Source organism: Staurois parvus, unplaced genomic scaffold (assembly GCF_062004578.1).
Source record: "Staurois parvus isolate SC_StPar_1 unplaced genomic scaffold, SC_StPar_1.0 ptg000596l, whole genome shotgun sequence".
NCBI lineage: Eukaryota > Metazoa > Chordata > Amphibia > Anura > Ranidae > Staurois > Staurois parvus.
Window position 1 is genome coordinate 2085307 of NW_028318392.1, and position 23718 is coordinate 2109024.

The 23718-nt window shown below is 43.9% G+C and overlaps 1 protein-coding gene across 1 annotated transcript in view; it reads left to right on the top strand.

Annotated features, from left to right (window-relative positions):
• The window catches only part of PGM5 (phosphoglucomutase 5), a 182823-nt gene that overhangs the window by 30568 nt on the left and 128537 nt on the right, over positions 1 to 23718 (top strand). The window contains exons 2-3 of the mRNA XM_089692598.1: positions 12535 to 12697; positions 22848 to 22994. Of these exons, the coding sequence (XP_089548724.1) occupies positions 12535 to 12697; positions 22848 to 22994 (310 nt within the window). The remainder of the gene's footprint in view (positions 1 to 12534; positions 12698 to 22847; positions 22995 to 23718) is intronic.

Below are 23718 nucleotides of genomic sequence, written 5' to 3' on the forward strand. Positions count from 1 at the left end.
GTTTAGAAGCAGCAGGGTGTTAGTGTTAACAGGGTGTCCACTGGGTCTGGGGGAGTAAGTACAGAGAAAGCCACCATGGAAATGGGAAGTGGGAGAAGCAGTGTCAGATTCCTGAAGCCAGGTTTCAGTAACAGCAAGTAAATGAAAGGAGTTAGTGATAAATAGGTTGTGGACTGAGGCGAGTTTGCTACAGAAAGAGCACAAGAGAAGGGGAGGCTGGTTTTAAGAAGAAGAGGATTAGAAACTAAAATATGTGGATTGCGGCTGCTGCCAGAGGGTGTGGGATGATGGTTGCATTGGCCACAGTTAAATAATGAGGACCGGGATTTGGGTATATATCTCCAGAGGTTAGGAGAAGCTAGGGGGAGTTAGGTAATATGGGAGTATGATTTATAAAAAGGGACATGTCCCAGCATCCTGAAAGTTTTATTAGCATGTTTGTTTAGAATTAGCAGGAGTTGTTGAGTGCAGTCAGGGCCATCTTTAGGGAGGGGCAAAAGGGGCAGCTGCCCTGAGCCCAGTCTTTGTTGTGGGGCCCAAAGCAGCTGTCCCATACTTGCAAACTTTACTGGTTTACATTCCCTTGTCCCTGGAAGTCAAGTGTGAAGTGCTGTCACTTATGCTGTTCAGCTCTGTCATATTGCCAGGTACAGATGACTCACTTGTACAGACTGTGTCAGTATTCACATGCAAATAACAGCGGCATTTATATGTAAATAGCGGCTGCAATGTGTCATTCAATGTGTAAATAGCAGCAACATTCATATGTATATTATGCCCCCCCCAAGGTTCCAGCCATCAACACCTCTGCTGGTGGTCCATTACATTGGATGTCAGTGCAAATTCTTTATTACATTGGTGGTCGGTACAAATTCCCCATTCCATTGGTCATCAGTTTTAATTCCCTCAAACATTGGTGGTTGGTGTAGAAATGTCACCTCCCATCCAGCACTGCCACTGATCCCAGCCACCCCAAGCACTGCCATTGATCCCATACCCTCAAGCACTGCCACTGATCCCATCCCCTCATCAGCACTGTGACTCTTCCCATTCCCCCAGCACTGCCACCTATCCCATCCTCCGCACTACTGCCACTGATCCCATCAACCCTCCCCCCAGCACTGCCATTGATCACACCCTCCCCCCCCCAGCACTGCCCATGATCCCAGGAGTCCTAGGAGTTTTCTGTCTATTGGTGGGTCCCCTAACCTTCTCAGTCCATGGTGTGCAAGCAGTGAGCAGATGATGTGCTTTAACCTTCAGCAACCAATCAGTAAGATGTAATTAAATGCTGTAACCTCTAGTAACCTATCAGTGAGTGGTAAGGATGTGCAGTAACCTCTAGCAACCAATGGGTGAATGGTAATGATGTGCAGTAACCTCTAGCAACCAACCAGAGACCAGTAATGATGTGCAGTAACCTCTAGCCACCAATCAGTGAGATGTAAGGATGTTCAGAAACCTCTTGCAACCAATCACTGAGCAGTAAGGATGTGCAATATCCTCTAACAACCAATCAGCAAGCAGAAATCATATGGCATAGTTGAAGTACGCCCATTTAGATAAAAATACCCACTTATTGAAAAAACCCAAGCTATGTGTGTGCCCCCCAGCCAAGGTTAGTCTTAATTTAAATGGTTTCCTCTTCTGAATCACCTAAGAAATTTGTCATGGGGCAATAACATCAGTGAAACTGCTGAAGTTCTGTGAGACTATTCACTGCTCTATTCCCTAGGTATTTGCAAAACTAAAGAAGGCCAATTTGTGCTGGCAAAGAGAAGCTTGGGGTCAACAAGGGGCATGACCTTATATACCTGTAGGTTAGACTGTGAACAGCATGAATTGTTATATTTGCATTACCCAAACCAGTTTGTACAAAAGGTGATACCACTGGATTCTGGCTTGGCATAATTACCTATGTCATACACTATATATTGATGAAGGTTGCAAAATTCCTAGATGTGCCTGAAGTTGCACCATTCTGTCTCTCTAGTCTTAGGACCAGCTCACACCATGCCCAGACATGAATCGCACAGGATCACGCTGTGCATTTCCTGAGCAATTTATATTTACATTTTGAATGAGCTAAAATCACACCACAGCAAAAGTAGTGCATGCACTACTTTTTAAGCCTAGGTTCACTGTGAAATCACATGCGATTCTGTGTGGTGTGGTTTGAGCCCATTCATTTTTGGTGGCTTAAATTGCACCACATCTTCATCAAAAAGCTACAGGCACCTTTTTTTTTAGCCACTCTGGAATCGGATTGAATAGGTGTTCAAACCCATTGAATGTGGTTAAGGCAAACACACTGCATTTGTGACCTGCTTTTGGGGTGTCATTAACTTTTAATCAACACCCACAGCAGATCGCAGAACACAGTGTGATTGTGATATGAGAAACGCACAGGATTCACTGTGTTTCCTGAACCACATCAGTGTGAACCAGGGCTAAAACACACTGCAACCAGATCGCAACCGGATACTATGTGATACAGTGGAGGCAGGTGTGGGCAAATGCACTACATTGGCGATCTGCTTTTGGGGTGTCATTGGCTTTCTATTGACACCCACTGCAGATTGCAAGCAGAGTGTGTTTTGAGTTCCTGTGCAATTCATGTGCGGGCATGGTGTGAACTGACCCTGAGGCTAGGTTCATATTGTTATAGGTTTGCTGGTTGCATTTGCATAGGTACAGCAGCTCATTCATTTGAATGGGCTGCTGTGCCTGCATTCACACAGAAAAAATGTTCCAGCACCATTTCTAAACTGCAGAGGCAAGATTTCCCTGTGGTTCTTGCACACGCGCTGAGGTTTTAAAAGCCATTAAGAATGAATGGCAGCCCCGCTCATCTCTAAAGAGCAACACATTTTAACTGCAGGTGCGGGAACAGCTGCTATTCCCACAGCCAAAAGGCACTGCTCATTAAAGACACAATTAGAGATGAGCGAATTTTTCAAAAATTCGATTCGGCTGATTCGGTGAATTCCAGGAAGAAATTCGATTCGATGCGAATTAATTCGCTACGAAGTTAACTTATAAAAAGGGTTTCTAGGCTTCAGAGAGCCTTTAAATTAGTGCAGAACACTGTACCTTTAATTTAAATGCCCTTGGAGATGAGGAAGGAGAAGGAGAAGGAGAAGGATGAGAAGAAGGAGAAGGAGAAGGATGAGAAGAAGGAGAAGGATGAGAAGAAGGAGAAGGAGAAGGAGGAGAAGGAGAAGGATGAGAAGAAGGAGAAGGAGAAGGATGAGAAGAAGGAGAAGGAGAAGGATGAGAAGAAGGAGAAGGAGAAGGATGAGAAGAAGGAGAAGGATGAGAAGAAGGATGAGAAGAAGGAGAAGGAGGAGAAGGAGAAGGATGAGAAGAAGGATGAGAAGAAGGAGAAGGATGAGAAGAAGGATGAGAAGAAGGAGAAGGATGAGAAGAAGGAGAAGGATGAGAAGAAGGAGAAGGATGAGAAGAAGGATGAGAAGAAGGAGAAGGATGAGAAGAAGGACAGTTCTGTGACAGTTTCTGTCTATTTCTGACAGTTCTGTGACATTCACTCCATACAGCGGTTTCAACCGCTGTATTGAGGGAATGTCCCAGAACTGTCAGAAATAGTCTATTTCTGACAGTTCTGGGACATGTATGGAGTGAATGTCCCAGAAATGTCAGAAATAGTCTATTTCTGACAGTTCTGGGACATTCCCTCCATACAGCGGTTTCAACCGCTGTATGGAGGGAATGTCCCAGAACTGTCATAAATAGTCTATTTCTGACAGTTGTGGGACATTCACTCCATACAGCGGTTTCAACCGCTGTATGGAGGGAATGTCCCAGAACTGTCAGAAATAGTCTATTTCTGACAGTTGTGGGACATTCACTCCATACAGCGGTTTCAACCGCTGTATGGAGGGAATGTCCCAGAACTGTCATAAATAGTCTATTTCTGACAGTTCTGGGACATTCACTCCATACAGCGGTTGAAACATTGTATCTATTTGTTTCCATAAATGGATCCATTTATGGAAACAAATAGATACAATGTTTCAACCGCTGTATGGAGGGAATGTCCCAGAACTGTCAGAAATAGTCTATTTCTGACAGTTGTGGGACATTCACTCCATACAGCGGTTGAAACCGCTGTATGGAGTGAATGTCCCAGAACTGTCAGAAATAGTCTATTTCTGACAGTTGTGGGACATTCACTCCATACAGCGGTTTCAACCGCTGTATGGAGGGAATGTCCCAGAACTGTCATAAATAGTCTATTTCTGACAGTTCTGGGACATTCACTCCATACAGCGATTGAAACATTGTATCTATTTGTTTCCAAAAATGACATTCTGCAGATACACTTAGAGGAGCTCTGCAGATACACTTTTTGCCGGCTTGGAATTATTCTTATTTTCATCCTACTTCTTCTTCATCCTCATCCTCTTCTTCTTCTTCTGAGGATGAGGATGAAGAAGAAGAAGAAGAAGTAGGATGAAAATAAGATTAATTCCAAGCCGGCAAAAAGTGTATGTGCAGAGCTCCTCTAAGTGTATCTGCAGAGCTCCTCTAAGTGTATCTGCAGAATAGAGGAACTCTGCACATACACTTTTTGCCGGCTTGGAATTATTCTTATTTTCATCCTACTTCTTCTTCTTCTTCATCCTCATCCTCTTCTTCTTCTTCTGAGGATGAAGAAGAAGAAGAAGAAGAAGTAGGATGAAAATAAGATTAATTCCAAGCCGGCAAAAAGTGTATGTGCAGAGCTCCTCTAAGTGTATCTGCAGAGCTCCTCTAAGTGTATCTGCAGAATAGAGGAACTCTGCACATACACTTTTTGCCGGCTTGGAATTATTCTTATTTTCATCCTACTTCTTCTTCTTCTTCTTCTTCATCCTCTTCTTCTTCTTCTGAGGATGAGGATGAAGAAGAAGAAGAAGGATGAAAATAAGATTAATTCCAAGCCGGCAAAAAGTGTATGTGCAGAGCTCCTCTAAGTGTATCTGCAGAGCTCCTCTAAGTGTATCTGCAGAATAGAGGAACTCTGCACATACACTTTTTGCCGGCTTGGAATTATTCTTATTTTCATCCTACTTCTTCTTCTTCATCCTCATCCTCTTCTTCTTCTTCTGAGGATGAGGATGAAGAAGAAGAAGAAGAAGAAGAAGTAGGATGAAAATAAGATTAATTCCAAGCCGGCAAAAAGTGTATGTGCAGAGCTCCTCTAAGTGTATGTGCAGAGCTCCTCTAAGTGTATCTGCAGAGCTCCTCTAAGTGTATCTGCAGAATAGAGGAACTCTGCACATACACTTTTTGCCAGCTTGGAATTATTCTTATTTTCATCCTACTTCTTCTTCTTCTTCTTCATCCTCATCCTCTTCTTCTTCTTCTGAGGATGAGGATGAAGAAGAAGAAGAAGTAGGATGAAAATAAGATTAATTCCAAGCCGGCAAAAAGTGTATGTGCAGAGCTCCTCTAAGTGTATCTGCAGAGCTCCTCTAAGTGTATCTGCAGAGCTCCTCTAAGTGTATCTGCAGAATAGAGGAACTCTGCACATACACTTTTTGCCGGCTTGGAATTATTCTTATTTTCATCCTACTTCTTATTCTTCATCCTCATCCTCTTCTTCTGAGGATGAAGAAGAAGAAGAAGAAGTAGGATGAAAATAAGATTAATTCCAAGCCGGCAAAAAGTGTATGTGCAGAGCTCCTCTAAGTGTATCTGCAGAGCTCCTCTAAGTGTATCTTCAGAATAGAGGAACTCTGCACATACACTTTTTGCCGGCTTGGAATTATTCTTATTTTCATCCTACTTCTTCTTCTTCATCCTCATCCTCTTCTTCTTCTGAGGATGAGGATGAAGAAGAAGAAGAAGTAGGATGAAAATAAGATTAATTCCAAGCCGGCAAAAAGTGTATGTGCAGAGCTCCTCTAAGTGTATCTGCAGAGCTCCTCTAAGTGTATCTGCAGAATAGAGGAACTCTGCACATACACTTTTTGCCGGCTTGGAATTATTCTTATTTTCATCCTACTTCTTCTTCTTCTTCTTCATCCTCATCCTCTTCTTCTTCTTCTGAGGATGAGGATGAAGAAGTAGAAGAAGAAGAAGTAGGATGAAAATAAGAATTCCAAACAGGCAAAAAGTGTATGTGCAGAGTTCCTCTATTTCTGACAGTTCTCTGACAGCTTCTTCACATGTACAGCGGTTGAAACATCTGTATCCTAAATGGAAACTAATAGATACAATGTTTCAACCGCTGTACATGTGTTCCTTCTGTCAGAGAACTGTCAGAAATAGCGGAGCTCTCTGCAGGGACACTTTTGCCGGCTGATCGGGAAAAATCCGATTCGCGCACCCGAAGTAGGCAAATATTCGGATTCGACGCGAATCTAATTTTTCCTGAAATTCGTATCGAATTCCGGTTCGCCTGGTTCGATTCGCTCATCTCTAGACACAATAGTGCAAACCTAGCACTAGGTCAACGGGTAAAATGGATTTCATTTCAATGTTGTAACAACTGCAATGATTGAGCCTGGACAAAATATAGTTCTTCTGTTGAGTCTGTAAGCCCTAAGCAGTTGCACAGCATCAGCTTAGGCCATAAAAGATAAGACCAAGCTGCCGGCATTGCTTATATACTGCATGGCCAAGATCTGTATAGACAAGAGATTAAAGTTTGATGTGTTACTTGTTTTGGTGTGCAGTTAGTATTATCTCTGAGTTTATGCCCATGTTATACTGTATATGTAGTTCACATTCAGGAATAAAGGAATGCAGTATATTTGGTTAGCAATGCTTTAAGGTGAGGGCAGCTAGGCAGAAGAATATAGGAAGCATTCTTATGTGCTCCTCTTGATTTTATTTCTTGGAAAGATTAGACACTCCATCAAAAAGAACCACTGTGAATCTAGAGCCACCTAACTCTTCTGTTGATCTCCTCTTGATCTCCTCTTATTAGCGTATATTCCCTATCACGTCTTTCATTTCAAATTTTCACAGATAAAAGAAGTATGAGCAGCATGATGAAGAACCTCCAGAGCTCCACCCCTAGAGCACTGAATCTTAGCAAGGCTTGCCATCATACGGATAATTATACAAACAGCCAGTTCTTACTATGCCCAAGACAGTTCCTTTCTGTTGGATGAATAATCACTTTAGGATTATCATAAATACGTGCATGTGGATCAGTAAGATTCGTAGGATCTGCAAAGAATAAAATCAGGAATTATGATTTATGTATTCATGTTTTTTTTTTCAGCTGGAACTTGGTGGAACTCAGTTTCGCCACCTCTGGCTCAGGCCCTCTGCTGTAGAGGAAGATGAAAGAAAGAACGCACAAACCTTGTGCATTACCTCAATAAATAGTGACTAATTTTATTAATAAGGAAATATACTCACAAAATGATTGTATAACAGGCATAAGTAACCATAATCCAAACAGGGTTACAGGTAGATCAAAAAGGGGGGGTATGAAGGCTAACGCGTTTCGAAGGGTGCTCCCTTCTTCATCAGAGCTGGGTTTGGCAGATAGAAACTTCAGTATGGCAGAGTTCCCATGGCAAGGAGATATTCAGCCACTGAGTGTCAGTATTACAGCAGTTCAGCCACTAAACAGGCTGAACTGCTGTAATACTGACACTCAGTGGCTGAATATCTCCTTGCCATGGGAACTCTGCCATACTGAAGTTTCTATCTGCCAAACCCAGCTCTGATGAAGAAGGGAGCACCCTTCGAAACGCGTTAGCCTTCATACCCCCCCTTTTTGATCTAATGATCTAATGATTCTCTCATTACCACAGGTGTCAGTGTTGACAAGGACAAGGCTGGAGATCACTTTGTCATGCTGATTGAGTTAGAATAACAGACTGGAAGCTTTAAAATGAGGGTGGTGCTTGAATTCATTGTTCTTCCTCTGTTACCCATGGTTACCTGCAAGGAAACACGTGCAGTCATCATTGCTTTGCACAAAAACGGATTCACAGGCAAGGATATTGCTGCTACTAAGATTGCACCTAAATAAACAATTTATCAGATCATCAAGAACTTCAAGGAGATAGGTTCAATTGTTGTGAAGAAGGCTTCATGGGACCCAAGAAAGTCCAGCAAGTTCTAGGACCATCTCCTAAAGTTGATGCAGCTGAGGGATAGGGGTACCACCAGTGCAGAGCTTGTTCAGGAATGGCAGCAGGCAGGTGTGAGTGTATCTGCAAGCACACGGAGGCAAAGACTTTTGGAGGATGGCCTGGTGTCAAGAAGGGCAGCAGTGAAGCCACTCCTCTCCAGGAAAAACATCAAGGACAGAATGATATTCTGCAAAAGGTACAGGGACTGGACTGCCGAGGACTGGGATAAAGTCATTTTCTCTGATGAATCCCCTTTCTGATTGTTTGGGGCATCCAGATAAAACCTTGTCCAGAGAAGAAAAGGTGAGCTCTACCATCAGTCCTGTGTCCTGCCAGCAGTAAAGCATCCTGAAACCATTCATGTGTGGGGCTCCTATTTACTAGTATATAAATCTCTACCTCTAGAGGTACATGAATATTTATCTAAAACAATTCATAAATCTCTGTGACCAATAAATACAGTAATTAAATAAAATACAAATAGCAATAATAAATTAATGGTGAATCACTATGACTAGTGAATCAAGCAAATTATATATATATATATATATATATATATATATATATATATATATATATATATATAAATCAAGAACCTTCATACATGTGACTGATAACAATCAATCCTAAATTGATTGTGACTGTGAAAAATACAATTAAATTCAAATACATACAATCTAAATAAGTGCCCCTCTGATCTAATGTGATCATTCCATTTATATTGTGCAAAAGCATATAAAATTGTGCACGTGCATATAGTAAAATTAATATATCAAAAGTCTTTCAAAATAAAGTGCAATGTGCTGGTGGATTCATTATTCCCTCTCGCCGAGTGCTTAGTGGTCTCCCTATGCGCTCACCTTAATATTTGCCTGAATAAATCCAGGCAAATACGCTTTTAATCCTTCCAGGATTGATGGGATGGGATGATACTCTTATACAGGCTGTTCCAGAAGGTAGGTGTGGATCTATAGTGGTTCTCCTGTTCTCTCCTTTATCCCCTTGTGCAGCTGCTCATGAATAGATATCCTGACCAGCTCTCTAAGGATCTCCTAATTCCCCTCCTGGGGTTATCACCTTCTCCAATCCTCCTTATACCAGCACAGTCTTCTCCTCGGGATGGGAAGCAGCAAGTCTTGGGGACAGCTTTGAGTATTCCAGGTTGAGATGCAAGAACCCGATGAGACTTCATTTTTTTTCTCAATTGCGTGGAACTGGGTTTTGAGTTATTTTGAGTTGAACAATAAAAACTTTGGACTCCTAAATATCTTTTATCTGGAGCTCTCTTTGACGTATTACTCTTGGATTTCTTAACTTGGGTGAATGCCCTCTCCTGGGGATCGGTCCCTGTTCTTGTGATGTGCTGCTGAGTACAGGCCAATTGAGCTCAAGTAATGACTTTGTCCACATTTTGACAACCTGTGACAATCCATGTCCAGAGCCCTTGTACCACTACCTTTCTTTTTAAACATATGCCAGACATTTTACTTTGATAGATATTCTTTTATGCTTATATAGATTGATAAATACACTTATATGCTTTTGTTATAACTATCAACTAAATCTTTAGCCCATTAATCCTAGTGGTCTATTTATAAGAATTTTTCACAAGGTTCACACAAATTTCATCCAGGATCCAAAAATGGTTTAAAAAAACTACACAAATTAGAATCTTGAGTTAAATGTGTGTACATTTTGTGTGGAGACATTTATAAATAGACCCCCTAGTGTTTGATATAATGGCACAAAATAAAAATGAATAATGAGCTATGATATTAGAGCTCTTGGTATAACCTCGGTGCAGAGCATAGCTTAACATTTTGGTTAATCCTTCCTTTTAGAAGCTTTGAACAATTTCTACCCTTTTATAGTAGGGCTCGAATACATGGATACAAAAGTATTAATCTTTAAATGTAATATTGGATATAGATGTGTAGCTCCTCAAAAAAAAAACCATGCAACTTTCCATAGTTGCCAGCTAGTTGGCTCTTACATTTTCCCCACTCATTGAAATCCTTTGTTGTCATCATTATGCTCACTAACGACAGGTTTGAGTCAACCTCATGTAAGGGTAATTAATTTGTAAGATGCAAGTGCTGTTTTATGTAAAGAAGGTACATTCACAACGTTCACAAACATTTGTTTGAAAGTACCCACATTACCTAGAACAAGGGTATTGACTGGTAAAATTGTCTTCCAGCAGAGGTCCGAACCGCATTTTTTTCAGCCCTTTCCTCCTATATCACAATCCCTTACATTAGTGTCCTCAGGCCCCCACACATCACAGTTCCCCAACTTCCCATCAGTTTTCCCTTTACAGTAGTGTTCTCAGGCTCCCCTGCACATCACCCCAACCCCCCCCTTTGCAATAGTGTACTGAACCCCCTTCACATCACACACCCCATTTATTTACAATAGTCCTCAGACCCCCTTCAAATCATCACCCCTGACCCACAGTACTCTCTTTTGCCTCCTTTACATCCCTCCCCCACAGTAATGTCCTCTGCCTTTACACCACCCCCCAGTAGATCTGTGCCCCCTTCGCATCCCCGCCACAACACTGCCCCCTTCTTTACAACCCCCCCACAGTACTGCCCCCCCTTTTAATATCCCCCCACACTTCTGCCCCCCTCTCACATCACAAATCTTTCCCCAACAGTAGAAAGAAAAGGTAGCACTGCTCCAGGTAGGCCCACCACTTCCACACTCCACAACCCTTCAGCGTGTGTGCTGGCCAAGTTTAGACACCTGTGTTGTAGATCAAAGGAAAGTCTGGAAGGTCGCACTATAGCATATATCCGCTTTATTGTATAGAAAATCAGCTTAAAAACACCATACTGTACTATGGGGGAAAAAAAAGGTTCATGCGTATCGCGCTAACCTCAGCCCTTAATCATAACCCACAACAGGATTGATGCAAAAGTCTATTCATAGGGAAGTATAACCCAATTGTCAGTAGCAGCTGTTGCTACCTCCCCAACAGTAGTGTGCTCTGCCCTGCCCAAATCAAACACCCACCCCACAGCACTGCCCCCCATTTGCAATCTCCTGCACCCCCCAAACCACTGCCCCTTTCTCACATCATCCCCCCCACAATAGTATGCTCTGCCCTCTGCACTGCCCTCCTCACATCCCCCCCCCCACAGCATTGTCCCCTTTTACATCAACCCCCCCCCACAGCACTCCCCCTCTTCACATTTTACCCCCCCACCACAGCAATGCCTCCCTTTTACATAAAGCACTGCCCCACCCCCCCTTTACATCACACACACGCAGTTGTGTGCTCTGCCCTCTTGACATACAACACTGCATCCCACACAGCACTGCCCTATTCACATCATTCCCCCCCACACATCCTCTGCCTCCTTCACTTACCTACCTTAAACAGAGCAGAGAGCAGGAGGCAGAACATTTCTGTATTGAGTGTGGGAGGCACAGCACAGCACAGCATTGAACGGAGTACGGTGAAAGCTGCCAGGGTTAACTTTTTTTATTAACCACCTGGTGATTGGCTGCTAGGACTGCCCTGCCTCCAATCACCTGCTGGTTAACATAAAAGCTTAACACCAGCCGCTCCCACACAAAATGCTCTCCACTCCTGGGGTAAGGGGAAAGCAGCAATCTGTGTCCATGGGTCCTAAATGGCGTGTTCACGGGTCCAGATAGAATGGTGGTTCAGTCTGCGGTCTGCCATTTAGTGATGCTTGATCTAAAAAATAAGAAACGTATACAAAAACCAATATTGTGGCGTCTACTTAACTATACAATATATGTTATAAATCTATTGCGAATTAATTTTTTGGACAAATCCTATTCCAACAAAAGTGATAACACCAAAGTGGTAGAATAAGAGTAGCTGCCCCTAATAGGTGTAAACCACTAATGTAAGAACACAATTAAGAATAAGGGTGCTTGCTCAAAACAATAAAAAGCCCATTTGTGTAAATTAACAAAGCAAATCTTACGGAACCACAAGAAACCATAAAAACATTCGTTATAGCCAAAATTTTCTGTTGAGTGTGCAATTCACATACCGGTATAAGCATTAGTGGCGAAGAGGACTACCTAGGAGATTGGCATTCAAAGGCTTTCTTCTTTCAGTTTAACCTGTGGTGTGGGGATATGCACATTTTTGAACTATAACAAATTTTTTTTAGTTTGTTGTGGTTCCGTTGGAATTGCTTTGTTAATTTACACAGATTGTCTTTTTTTGTTTTGAACACACGCCTTTATTCATTATTGTGTTTTTAGAAAATAAGAAAGCTAACTTTGGATTTAGCTTACATGTGGAAATGGGACATACTGATACTCTGCAAGAAGTAATCAGATAAGGTGTTAAGACTTACCGGTTATAAAACTTCTAGCTTTTTCCAATGGTGCTGGTAGAACTGTGTAATTTATCCCTAATTCTGTTTTTTCTGGTTGACTTTAGATTGGACGATTAGTCATTGGTCAGAATGGATTGTTGTCTACTCCTGCTGTGTCCTGCATCATTCGGAAAATCAAGGCAATTGGTGGAATTGTTCTGACAGCTAGCCACAATCCTGGTGGGCCTGGTGGAGACTTTGGAATCAAGTTTAATGTTGCCAATGGAGGTATTAAATTCACATCTTACATTGTGGGGTTAGCTTACTGAAGGCAAATAGGCTGTTCATTTTGCAAGAGAATTTTTCCCAGAGCTTAGTAAATTAAGTGAATTTTTACTTCAAAAAGAAAAACCAATCACATACAACTCAAATTTAAAAAACAGTATTTTTGCTTGTACATGACTGAATGATGGATGTTAGCAGAGCCTCTCATCATTCACTAACCTCTGGGGCAAATTCCCTTGCAAAGTATAACTTCCCATGCAAACTGAACAGCCCTTTATTTAGTAAACCAATCCCTATGTCTAATTGCTTGTATAGGTCACTTGTAGGCAGTCTAATTATTGCATTAGAATTACTATTTGAAATAAAATAACTACTTTTGTAGAAAATGTTGTAGTTTGATATCCGTATGTCATAAACATTTAATCACAATATTCATTATGTTTTTTGTTGCAAAAGTGATGGGAGTTAGGACAAACTACAATGCTAGGTGGGTTTGAGCAGTTACAACAACATACTTTTTTTTCCCAGTCTAGTGTCACTGTTATTTTTGTTTTATACATTGGCTATGAAAAAAGGAATAAATATATAAATATATTGAATTTGATCATTACATGTATTATTTTACACAGACACCAGAGTACAATATTTTTGCAATAATAGTTATATTATTCTAGGAATTAGAGATTTGTAGCAGTGAGCCCATTTACTCACCACCCTCAGAGGCAGATGCCCCTCTATGTATACCCTGGGAAAATAGGTTTCTCTGCTTCTTTTCATCAGCAGCTCAGAGAGGACCCACTTGATAAGGCAGATGTAGCTGGGTATATTATCTGCAGCAAGGTGAGAGGCCCTCCATAGTCAGAATCAGCATAAGGGCAGATGGACAGGAGCCTAACAGTATGCAATATCTCTGACAGACCAGTTACTGTGGGAAGCGTGTTTCTAATTCCTACCAGAGTATTGTAGCAGAGAGGCCATTTTCGCCATGCTCAGATGTGGGTTAAGACCCCTTTAACTCCTTTTCTCTTAACTCCCTGGGTTCTTGGAGGAAAATGTAGCGGGGCATGTGAATAGCAGCCAGGTGAGAAACCCTTGTCAGAAACAACATGTGGGCAGTCAGACATGAGTCTAACAGCTTGTGGCCTCAGACCCAGCTGCTGTGGGAAGCACATTTCTAATTCCTACCAGAGTATTGTAGTTCCAGCAGGGTGGCCCCCATGTGTTCTTGTGCCTGTAGTGATGTCAGGGTCAACAGGAGGAACTACAGCACAGCATTGCCAAGAGTCGAGCAAGTTAGCATACAACATATTCTTTTACACGTCGCAGCAGGTGAAAACAATCTAATTAGTTGTGACATGGTCACTTTGAGTAAGGGTAATGAACATTTTCAACAACAGTATCATTATATCTAGAGATGAGCGAAGTATTCAAAAATTCGATTCGGCTGATCCGGCGAATTCGCGGAATAAATTCGATTCGAGTCGAATATATTCGCTGCGAATTTAACTTATAAAAAGGGTGTTTCTAGGCTTCAGAGAGCCTTTATATTAGTGCAGAACACTGTACCTTTAATTTAAATGCCCTTGAAGTCTGCTGGGGAAGAGAAATAATACTGTCAGTCAGTATGACATGCAGATGAGTGCCGTCGATCTTAGAAACACCGCACACTTCACTCATTTGGGCAGTCACGGGGCCAAAACCAGAGTGTGGAGCCACAGTGTGGCGGTGGAGGCAGCAGCAATGGGAGGCCATACAGCACCCTATGACAAAATGGAACCCACCAACAGTGTGAGGAGACCTGAAAGTGGCACATGGCAGAGTGTGGCGATGGAGACAGCAGCAATGGGAGGCCGTACAGGGACCCATGAGAGACTCTGGACCTGGCAGCAGCATGAGGAGGCGGTACGGGGGCCCATGGCAGATTACGGGCCTGGCAGCAGCAATGGGAGGCCCGTAATCTGCCAGCACCCTATGACAAAATGGAACCCACCAGCAGTGTGAGGAGACCTGAAAGTGGCACATGGCAGAGTGTGGCGATGGAGACAGCAGCAATGGGAGGCCGTACAGGGACCCATGAGACACTCTGGACCTGGCAGCAGCATGAGGAGGCGGTACGGGGGCCCATGGCAGATTACGGGCCTGGCAGCAGCAATGGGAGGCCCGTAATCTGCCAGCACCCTATGACAAAATGGAACCCACCAGCAGTGTGAGGAGACCTGAAAGTGGCACATGGCAGAGTGTGGCGATGGAGACAGCAGCAATGGGAGGCCGTACAGGGACCCATGACACACTCTGAACCTGGCAGCAGCATGAGGAGGCGGTACGGGGGCCCATGGCAGATTATGGGCCTGGCAGCAGCAATGGGAGGCCCGTAATCTGCCAGCACCCTATGACAAAATGGAACCCACCAGCAGTGTGAGGAGACCTGAAAGTGGCACATGGCAGAGTGTGGCGATGGAGACAGCAGCAATGGGAGGCCGTACAGGGACCCATGAGAGACTCTGGACCTGGCAGCAGCATGAGGAGGCGGTACGGGGGCCCATGGCAGATTACGGGCCTGGCAGCAGCAATGGGAGGCCCGTAATCTGCCAGCACCCTATGACAAAATGGAACCCACCAGCAGTGTGAGGAGACCTGAAAGTGGCACATGGCAGAGTGTGGCGATGGAGACAGCAGCAATGGGAGGCCGTACAGGGACCCATGAGACACTCTGGACCTGGCAGCAGCATGAGGAGGCGGTACGGGGGCCCATGGCAGATTACGGGCCTGGCAGCAGCAATGGGAGGCCCGTAATCTGCCAGCACCCTATGACAAAATGGAACCCACCAGCAGTGTGAGGAGACCTGAAAGTGGCACATGGCAGAGTGTGGCGATGGAGACAGCAGCAATGGGAGGCCGTACAGGGACCCATGACACACTCTGGACCTGGCAGCAGCATGAGGAGGCGGTACGGGGGCCCATGGCAGATTACAGGCCTGGCAGCAGCAATGGGAGGCCCGTAATCTGCCAGCACCCTATGACAAAATGGAACCCACCAGCAGTGTGAGGAGACCTGAAAGTGGCACATGGCAGAGTGTGGCGATGGAGACAGCAGCAATGGGAGGCCATACAGGGACCCATGACACACTCTGGACCTGGCAGCAGCATGAGGAGGCGGTACGGGGGCCCATGGCAGATTACGGGCCTGGCAGCAGCAATGGGAGGCCCGTAATCTGCCAGCACCCTATGACAAAATGGAACCCACCAGCAGTGTGAGGAGACCTGAAAGTGGCACATGGCAGAGTGTGGCGATGGAGACAGCAGCAATGGGAGGCCGTACAGGGACCCATGACACACTCTGGACCTGGCAGCAGCATGAGGAGGCGGTACGGGGGCCCATGGCAGATTACGGGCCTGGCAGCAGCAATGGGAGGCCCGTAATCTGCCAGCACCCTATGACAAAATGGAACCCACCAGCAGTGTGAAGAGACCTGAAAGTGGCACATGGCAGAGTGTGGCGATGGAGACAGCAGCAATGGGAGGCCGTACAGGGACCCATGAGACACTCTGGACCTGGCAGCAGCATGAGGAGGCGGTACAGGGGCCCATGGCAGATTACGGGCCTGGCAGCAGCAATGGGAGGCCCGTAATCTGCCAGCACCCTATGACAAAAAATGGAACACACCAGCAGTGTGAGGAGACCTGAAAGTGGCACATGGCATGAGACACTGTGGACCTGGCAGCAGCATGAGGAGGCGGTACAGGGGCCCATGGCAGATTAGGGGCCTGGCAGCAGCTATGGGAGGCCCGTAATCTGCCAGCACCCTATGACAAAAAATGGAACACACCAGCACTGCGACCCGGCTGCCTCCTGGGCAACCCACCAACTGTTTTGCTCGCTGCCAAGCTGCCACCCTCTTCTCCTGATGATGCGGAAGCAATAGCCTGATGACGACGAGGCTGCCAAGTGCGATCAGCCTCATCATCATCAATTAGGGTCTCCGCCTCACTACTAGCCCCCTCGGCTGCGTGTGGGTCAGGAGACAGACCTGTCTCTAGACCGGCTACCGAGCCACTCTCCTCGCCAGTACTTCTTCGCCTGGCTGCTGAAGAGGCGGATGTCTCCCCCCGTTCCTGACCGCCCTCTGTTAGCTCTTCCTCACTGTACAGTGGGGCTGAGCCCACAGCATGCGATACTTTGCTTGGTGAGGGAACACCAAAGGACAGGGGCAGGTAGAGGACACGTGATTTCAGTGGGCTTGCTCCCGGGCCATGCCAACTAACGGTTGTGTCTGACGTACCCACCGACCGTTGGCTGTAGGTGTCAGAGGTGACCTGGGAAGAGGAAGACGACCGAGCCAACCAATCGATGACGGCAGGGTTGTCGGTGGAGACACGACCGCTGGATGACACCGGGAACACTGGCCTCTGGCTGCGACTAGTGCTGCCTTGACCCCTTCCTCTGCTGCCACGTCTGCTTGCTCCTGAAACATTGCCTCCTCTGCCACTCCTCTGCGTGTTGTCTGACATACTCTTTAATTCAACGATTCTGTGTCCCTGAGTAACGATTCTGTGTCCCTGAGTAACAATTTTGTGTCTGTCCCTGAGTAACAATTCTGTGTCCCTCAGTAACAATTCTGTGTCCCTCAGTAACAGTTCTGTGTCTGTCCCTGAGTAACAATTCTGTGTCCCTCATTAACAATTCTGTGTCCCTCAGTAACAATTCTGTGTCTGTCCCTAGTAACAATTCTGTGTCCCTGAGTAACAGTTCTGTGTCCCTGAGTAACAATTCTGTGTCCCTGAGTAACAATTCTGTGTCCCTGAGTAACGATTCTGTGTCCCTCATTAACAATTCTGTGTCCCTGAGTAACAATTCTGTGTCCCTGAGTAACAATTCTGTGTCTGTCCCTGAGTAACAATTCTGTGTCCCTCAGTAACAATTCTGTGTCCCTCAGTAACAATTCTGTGCCTGTCCCTAAGTAACAATTCTGTGTCCCTGAGTAACAATTCTGTGTCCCTGAGTACCAATTCTGTGTCCCTGAGTAACAGTTCTGTGTCCCTGAGTAACAATTCTGTGTCCCTGAGTAACAATTCTGTGTCCCAGAGTAACAATTCTGTGTCCCTCAGTAACAATTCTGTGTCTGTCCCTGAGTAACAATTCTGTGTCCCTCAGTAACAATTCTGTGTCCCTCAGTAACAATTCTGTGTCTGTCCCTGAGTAACAATTCTGTGTCCCTGAGTAACAGTTCTGTGTCCCTGAGTAACAATTCTGTGTCCCTGAGTAACAGTTCTGTGTCCCTGAGTAACAATTCTGTGTCCCTCAGTAACAATTCTGTGTCCCTCAGTAACAATTCTGTGTCTGTCCCTGAGTAACAATTCTGTGTCCCTCAGTAACAATTCTGTGTCCCTCAGTAACAATTCTGTGTCCCTCAGTAACAATTCTGTGTCTGTCCCTGAGTAACAATTCTGTGTCCCTGAGTAACAGTTCTGTGTCCCTGAGTAACAATTCTGTGTCCCTGAGTAACAATTCTGTGTCCCTGAGTAACGATTCTGTGTCCCTCATTAACAATTCTGTGTCCCTGAGTAACAATTCTGTTTCCCTGAGTAACAATTCTGTGTCTGTCCCTGAGTAACAATTCTGTGTCCCTCAGTAACAATTCTGTGTCCCTCAGTAACAATTCTGTGCCTGTCCCTAAGTAACAATTCTGTGTCCCTGAGTAACAATTCTGTGTCCCTGAGTACCAATTCTGTGTCCCTGAGTAACAGTTCTGTGTCCCTGAGTAACAATTCTGTGTCCCTGAGTAACAATTCTGTGTCCCAGAGTAACAATTCTGTGTCCCTCAGTAACAATTCTGTGTCTGTCCCTGAGTAACAATTCTGTGTCCCTCAGTAACAATTCTGTGTCCCTCAGTAACAATTCTGTGTCTGTCCCTGAGTAACAATTCTGTGTCCCTGAGTAACAGTTCTGTGTCCCTGAGTAACAATTCTGTGTCCCTGAGTAACAGTTCTGTGTCCCTGAGTAACAATTCTGTGTCCCTCAGTAACAATTCTGTGTCCCTCAGTAACAATTCTGTGTCCCTCAGTAACAATTCTGTGTCTGTCCCTGAGTAACAATTCTGTGTCCCTCAGTAACAATTCTGTGTCCCTCAGTAACAATTCTGTGTCCCTCAGTAACAATTCTGTGTCTGTCCCTGAGTAACAATTCTGTGTCTGTCCCTGAGTAACAATTCTGTGTCCCTGAGTAACAGTTCTGTGTCCCTGAGTAACAATTCTGTGTCCCTGAGTAACAATTCTGTGTCCCTCAGTAACAATTCTGTGTCCCTCAGTAGCAATTCTGTGTCTTTCCCTGAGTAACAATTCTGTGTCCCTCAGTAACAATTCTGTGTCTGTCCCTGAGTAACAATTCTGTGTCCCTGAGTAGCAGTTCTGTGTCCCTGAGTAACAATTCTGTGTCCCTGAGTAACAATTCTGTGTCCCTGAGTAACAATTCTGTCCCTCAGTAACAATTCTGTGTCCCTCAGTAACAATTCTGTGTCCCTCAGTAACAATTCTGTGTCTGTTCCTGAGTAACAATTCTGTGTCCCTCAGTAACAATTCTGTGTCCCTCAGTAACAATTCTGTGTCTGTCCCTGAGTAATAATTCTGTGTCCCTGAGTAACAGTTCTGTGTCCCTGAGTAACAATTCTGTGTCCCTGAGTAACAGTTCTGTGTCCCTGAGTAACAATTCTGTGTCCCTGAGTAACAATTCTGTGTCCCTAAGTAACGATTCTGTGGCCCTAAAGTCTCTTTGGCCCTATCTCTGTCCCTAATACAGAGAGGTCTGTCTCTCTTGAATGACCGGAGGCTAATGGAGAATTCTAAGATGGCCGCAATTTATAGCTCAACCATTACACAGTGCTGGCTGGCTGGCTGCTGATTGGCTAATGCGATCACATGTCATGAATGAATGCATTATGGGTCAGCGCGCCTTGTCTGCGCGCCTTCCCAGAGATCCCTGCTCCGTCGCCACACATGTCGCCGCCATTTTTGGAAAATTTCGATTCGCGCATCCGAAGTCTGCTAATTTTCGGATTTTTCCCAATATTCGAAACGAATTCCACTTCGCCATGTTCGATTCGCTCATCTCTAATTATATCCACAGTTAAAATTGAGAAATAATATGTCAACATTTTGAGCTAGGCAATTGATCTCACTTCTCATGTGGGATGAGAAATTTGTTTTTTATTTTCTTCCTGAGTTGTAAAATTTTCAAGAGTTGCCTGGGGATTTTGTTTTGCTTTTGTTTGGACCAAAACTGCAGGGAAAAAAGCCGATATATACAGAAAATATACATTTTACCGTTATATTTTCACCAGTGATTTATTGCCACAACAAGAGATGCATAGAGGAACATTAGGAACTCAAGGATATGTCATTATAGATGACATGATGTAGTTTACTATAGATGACATGGTTTACTTACTATCTTTCTACAATTCTTCCTATAGCTCCATAGCTTTTTTCATTTGAAGCTTGCTGATTTGCCATTTTTTTCTTTATACATTTATATTATTAAAATAAATTTATGCAAACTCATAGGTATCGGGCCAGTGTTTAAAGTAAAAGGTTATTCCATGTTTCCATAGATCCCAAAACAAATGTGCGGTAATGTGTATGGGATTTATACAGGTGCATCTCAATAAATTAGAATATAATAAAAAAAGATAATTTATTTCAGTAATTCAGTTAAAAAAGTGAAACTCATATATTATATAGATTCATTTCACACTGAGTGATATATTTCAATAATGTCTTTCTTTTAATTTTGATGATTAGGGCTTACTGCTAGTAATAACCCAAAATTCAGTATCTCAGAAAATTAGAATATTGTGAAAAAGGTAAATTTTGTTGACTCGTGGTGTTACACTCTAATCAGCTAATAAACTCAAATCACCTGTAAAGGTTTCCTGAGCCTTTAAATGGTCTCTCAGTCTGGTTCAGTAGATTACACAGTAAGTAGATAGGTTTGAAATATATTAACTTTTTGATGATATTCTAATTTATTGAGATGCATCTATATGTAGTTTAAGTTGGCCGCCCCTTGACTTTGGTGAGCTGAATGGCTAATGAGCTCAATAGATGCCAAAAAAACAAACTCCTACTTCTACTCTTTTGCTCTTGTTTACTAATAGCAACTTAGGAGTTGCTGAATTTTTGGGTTCCCTTATAGTCCTGCACAGCCAAGCAACACACATTTTCTACCACCACTGCACACTGGAGACAGTAAACAATCCTTGAGCTTGTTTTTTGTAGTTTTATTAAGGGGTATCGAAGAGTTGAGGGGTGTACGGGATGCCCAAGGAACTGTAGAAACTTGTGGACAACCTCCTTAGTAACTATACAGATGTGGATAAAGAGAATAAAAGTCTCTCCTCTGAAGAGCTCTCCAGCCCTTCTGGTTTACATCCTCAGACCCCACATGAATCCTCCTCTTCACCCAGCTACCTGAGGGAATCCCTGAGCAAGGGGACTCAGAAGCTTGCACAGTAAAGCAGCTCGAGATGAGGAGTTAGTTGGGTTTGCCACCTGACTGCCCTCTTCCCTTATCTGGCCCAGGGGGTGCAGGATTATTCACTCAGCCCTCTCCTGTAAGCTTGTGTGTTGGTGGCTGTTTAGGCCATATGCTGGTCTGGCTTCTTCCCTGCTTCCCAGTCTGTCCTCTCTCAGGGGATGGTTGAAGCTGAGAGATCCTCCTTTCCAGCTTCTACCAGCAGGTAGGCCCCTCCCTGGGCCCCCTCCCAGGCTGCACACTCCAGCCTTCTTACACCATCTTCCACCCGACACTGGCCACTTCCTGATCAGGCTCCCATACTTAGGGGCTGGTCTAACCCCACACCAAGCCTCCTGCTTGGGGATTGGTCAGAGTCCCCTGAGTATTCAGATGGGCCCCTCTTCTCCCCAACCCTATGCCTTTTAGAAACTTCTCAAGGTTCTAGAGCAGGGGGAGGTATCATGGTACTTACCTGCAGAGCCCTCAGCCCTGACCTAAAGTTACCTGGCTGACACATCCCAGGCCGACTCATATCAGGTTGCTATCCAGCCTCTAACTAAAAACTTAGCTAGCTCCCCCTGTCTAACTATAGGGGTGCTACATGTGTGGTGAGCGCAAATGGAACACAGGACTTCATGGATAGAAAAGTAAATAAAAGCATGATTGCTATAGAAATCCTGCTGGACACTGAATATTCTATTTTAGTTTAGAGGTCTTTACTAAATGATAGATCTCAGGAATGATGACATCATATACTTGAAAAGTATGAATTTATTCTGACATGTTCTGCTGTGCTTATGGCAGAAATGGTATACAAGGGGCCTTTAAAGTGTCATGTCCCAACCTTATAACAAATAACTTTTTCTTGTTTTTGTAATCTGTTGGTGATTTCTTTGAATGACTAGATTATACATAGAAAACTAACCACTAGAGTACATCTATGAATGTTCTTACAGAATGCAGGTCGGCTTCTTAGAATATTGAATTGTGAATAATAACTTACATGTGCCAAGGATTTCCCTGGAAGAGAATTTTGCTATATTATTTTTACATTGATGCATTGTAAAATACATTTTCAGCTTTTATGTAGCTGACAGCATGTTGATAATCCACTAAATCATGCAATTATTGTTCCAAACAGATGTTTAATGCTTCAAATGTTGTACATATTGTATATCTTTGTGGGTTTTATTTCTTTATGCTAGTCCTTACCAGAGGCGACCCTAGGGTTGGGGGTCACCCGGTGCGGTAACACTTAATAACACCCCCTCTGACGATCCATTATGCTCAATCCACAGATCCGATCCATTCTGCGGGGATCGTTGGCTTTCTTTACAACTTACCTTTTCTTTGAGCGGGTTCGGTGTCACCCCGTGTAGATTGCATGCAGATGATCCCCGTAGGATTGTCGGTATGCAACCTATACGGGGTGACACCGGACCCGTTCCAAGAAAAGGTAAGTTGTAAAGAAAGCCGACGATCCCCGCAGGATGGATCCGATCGATCCTGCGAGGATCGTCGGCTTGCTTTACATCTTACCTTTTAAATCACATCTTACTTCTGCTTATTGTTCGGATTTCATCTAGGGACATTTATGCTATGTTGCTAAAATGTTTTTATTTATCTTTCGTTTATATATTTCAGGTCCTGCTCCTGATACTGTAACAGACAAAATTTTTCAGATCAGTAAAACTATAGAAGAGTATGCTATTTGTCCTGACCTGCGTGTTGACCTCTCAAGGGTGGGAAGACAGGAGTTTGACCTGGAAAATAAATTTAAGCCATTTAGAGGTACAAACATCCTTTTCCCAGGTTGTACCATTACGAAATTGCTAAAGTTTAATATTTACTATTGTACATATTGAATACATGTTTATTGTCTTCCTGGCATGTTAAACAAGTGAGATCACATTTTCCAACTGAGGGCATTCAATGTACAATGTAATATTCTACAATAATGCACATCTACCACCTGGGCAGCACAGTGGCTAAATGGTTAGCACTTCTGCCTGGCAGTACTAGGGTCGTTGGTTGGAATCCCAGCCACAGCACCTCCTGCCTGGAGTTTTGCATGTTCTCCCTGTGCCTGCGTGGGTTTCCTCAGGGTACTCCAGTTTCCTCCCACACTCCAAAGACATGCTGGTAGGTTAATTGGATCCTGTGTAAAATTGTCCCTTGTATATGAATGTGAGTTAGGGACCTTAGATTGTGCACTTGTTGAGGGTTAGGGACTGATGTGAATGTACAATATATATGTAAAGCGCTGCGTAAATTGACGGCGCTATATAAGTACCTGAAATAAATAATCTACCATAAATGAATAAATGGGTTCCATATAAAGCTGTACTGCACACATGCATTGCCAAATTCAATTAGCCCTGGTTCACATTGGATCTGTCTTTGAAACTGTGCGACTTCACTTGAAATTGCACTATTTCAAAGTCTCATGTCACTGCGACTTCACAGTCTCAAGTTGCAATAGGACGTGACTTCAAACTGTCAAATCGCATGTAAA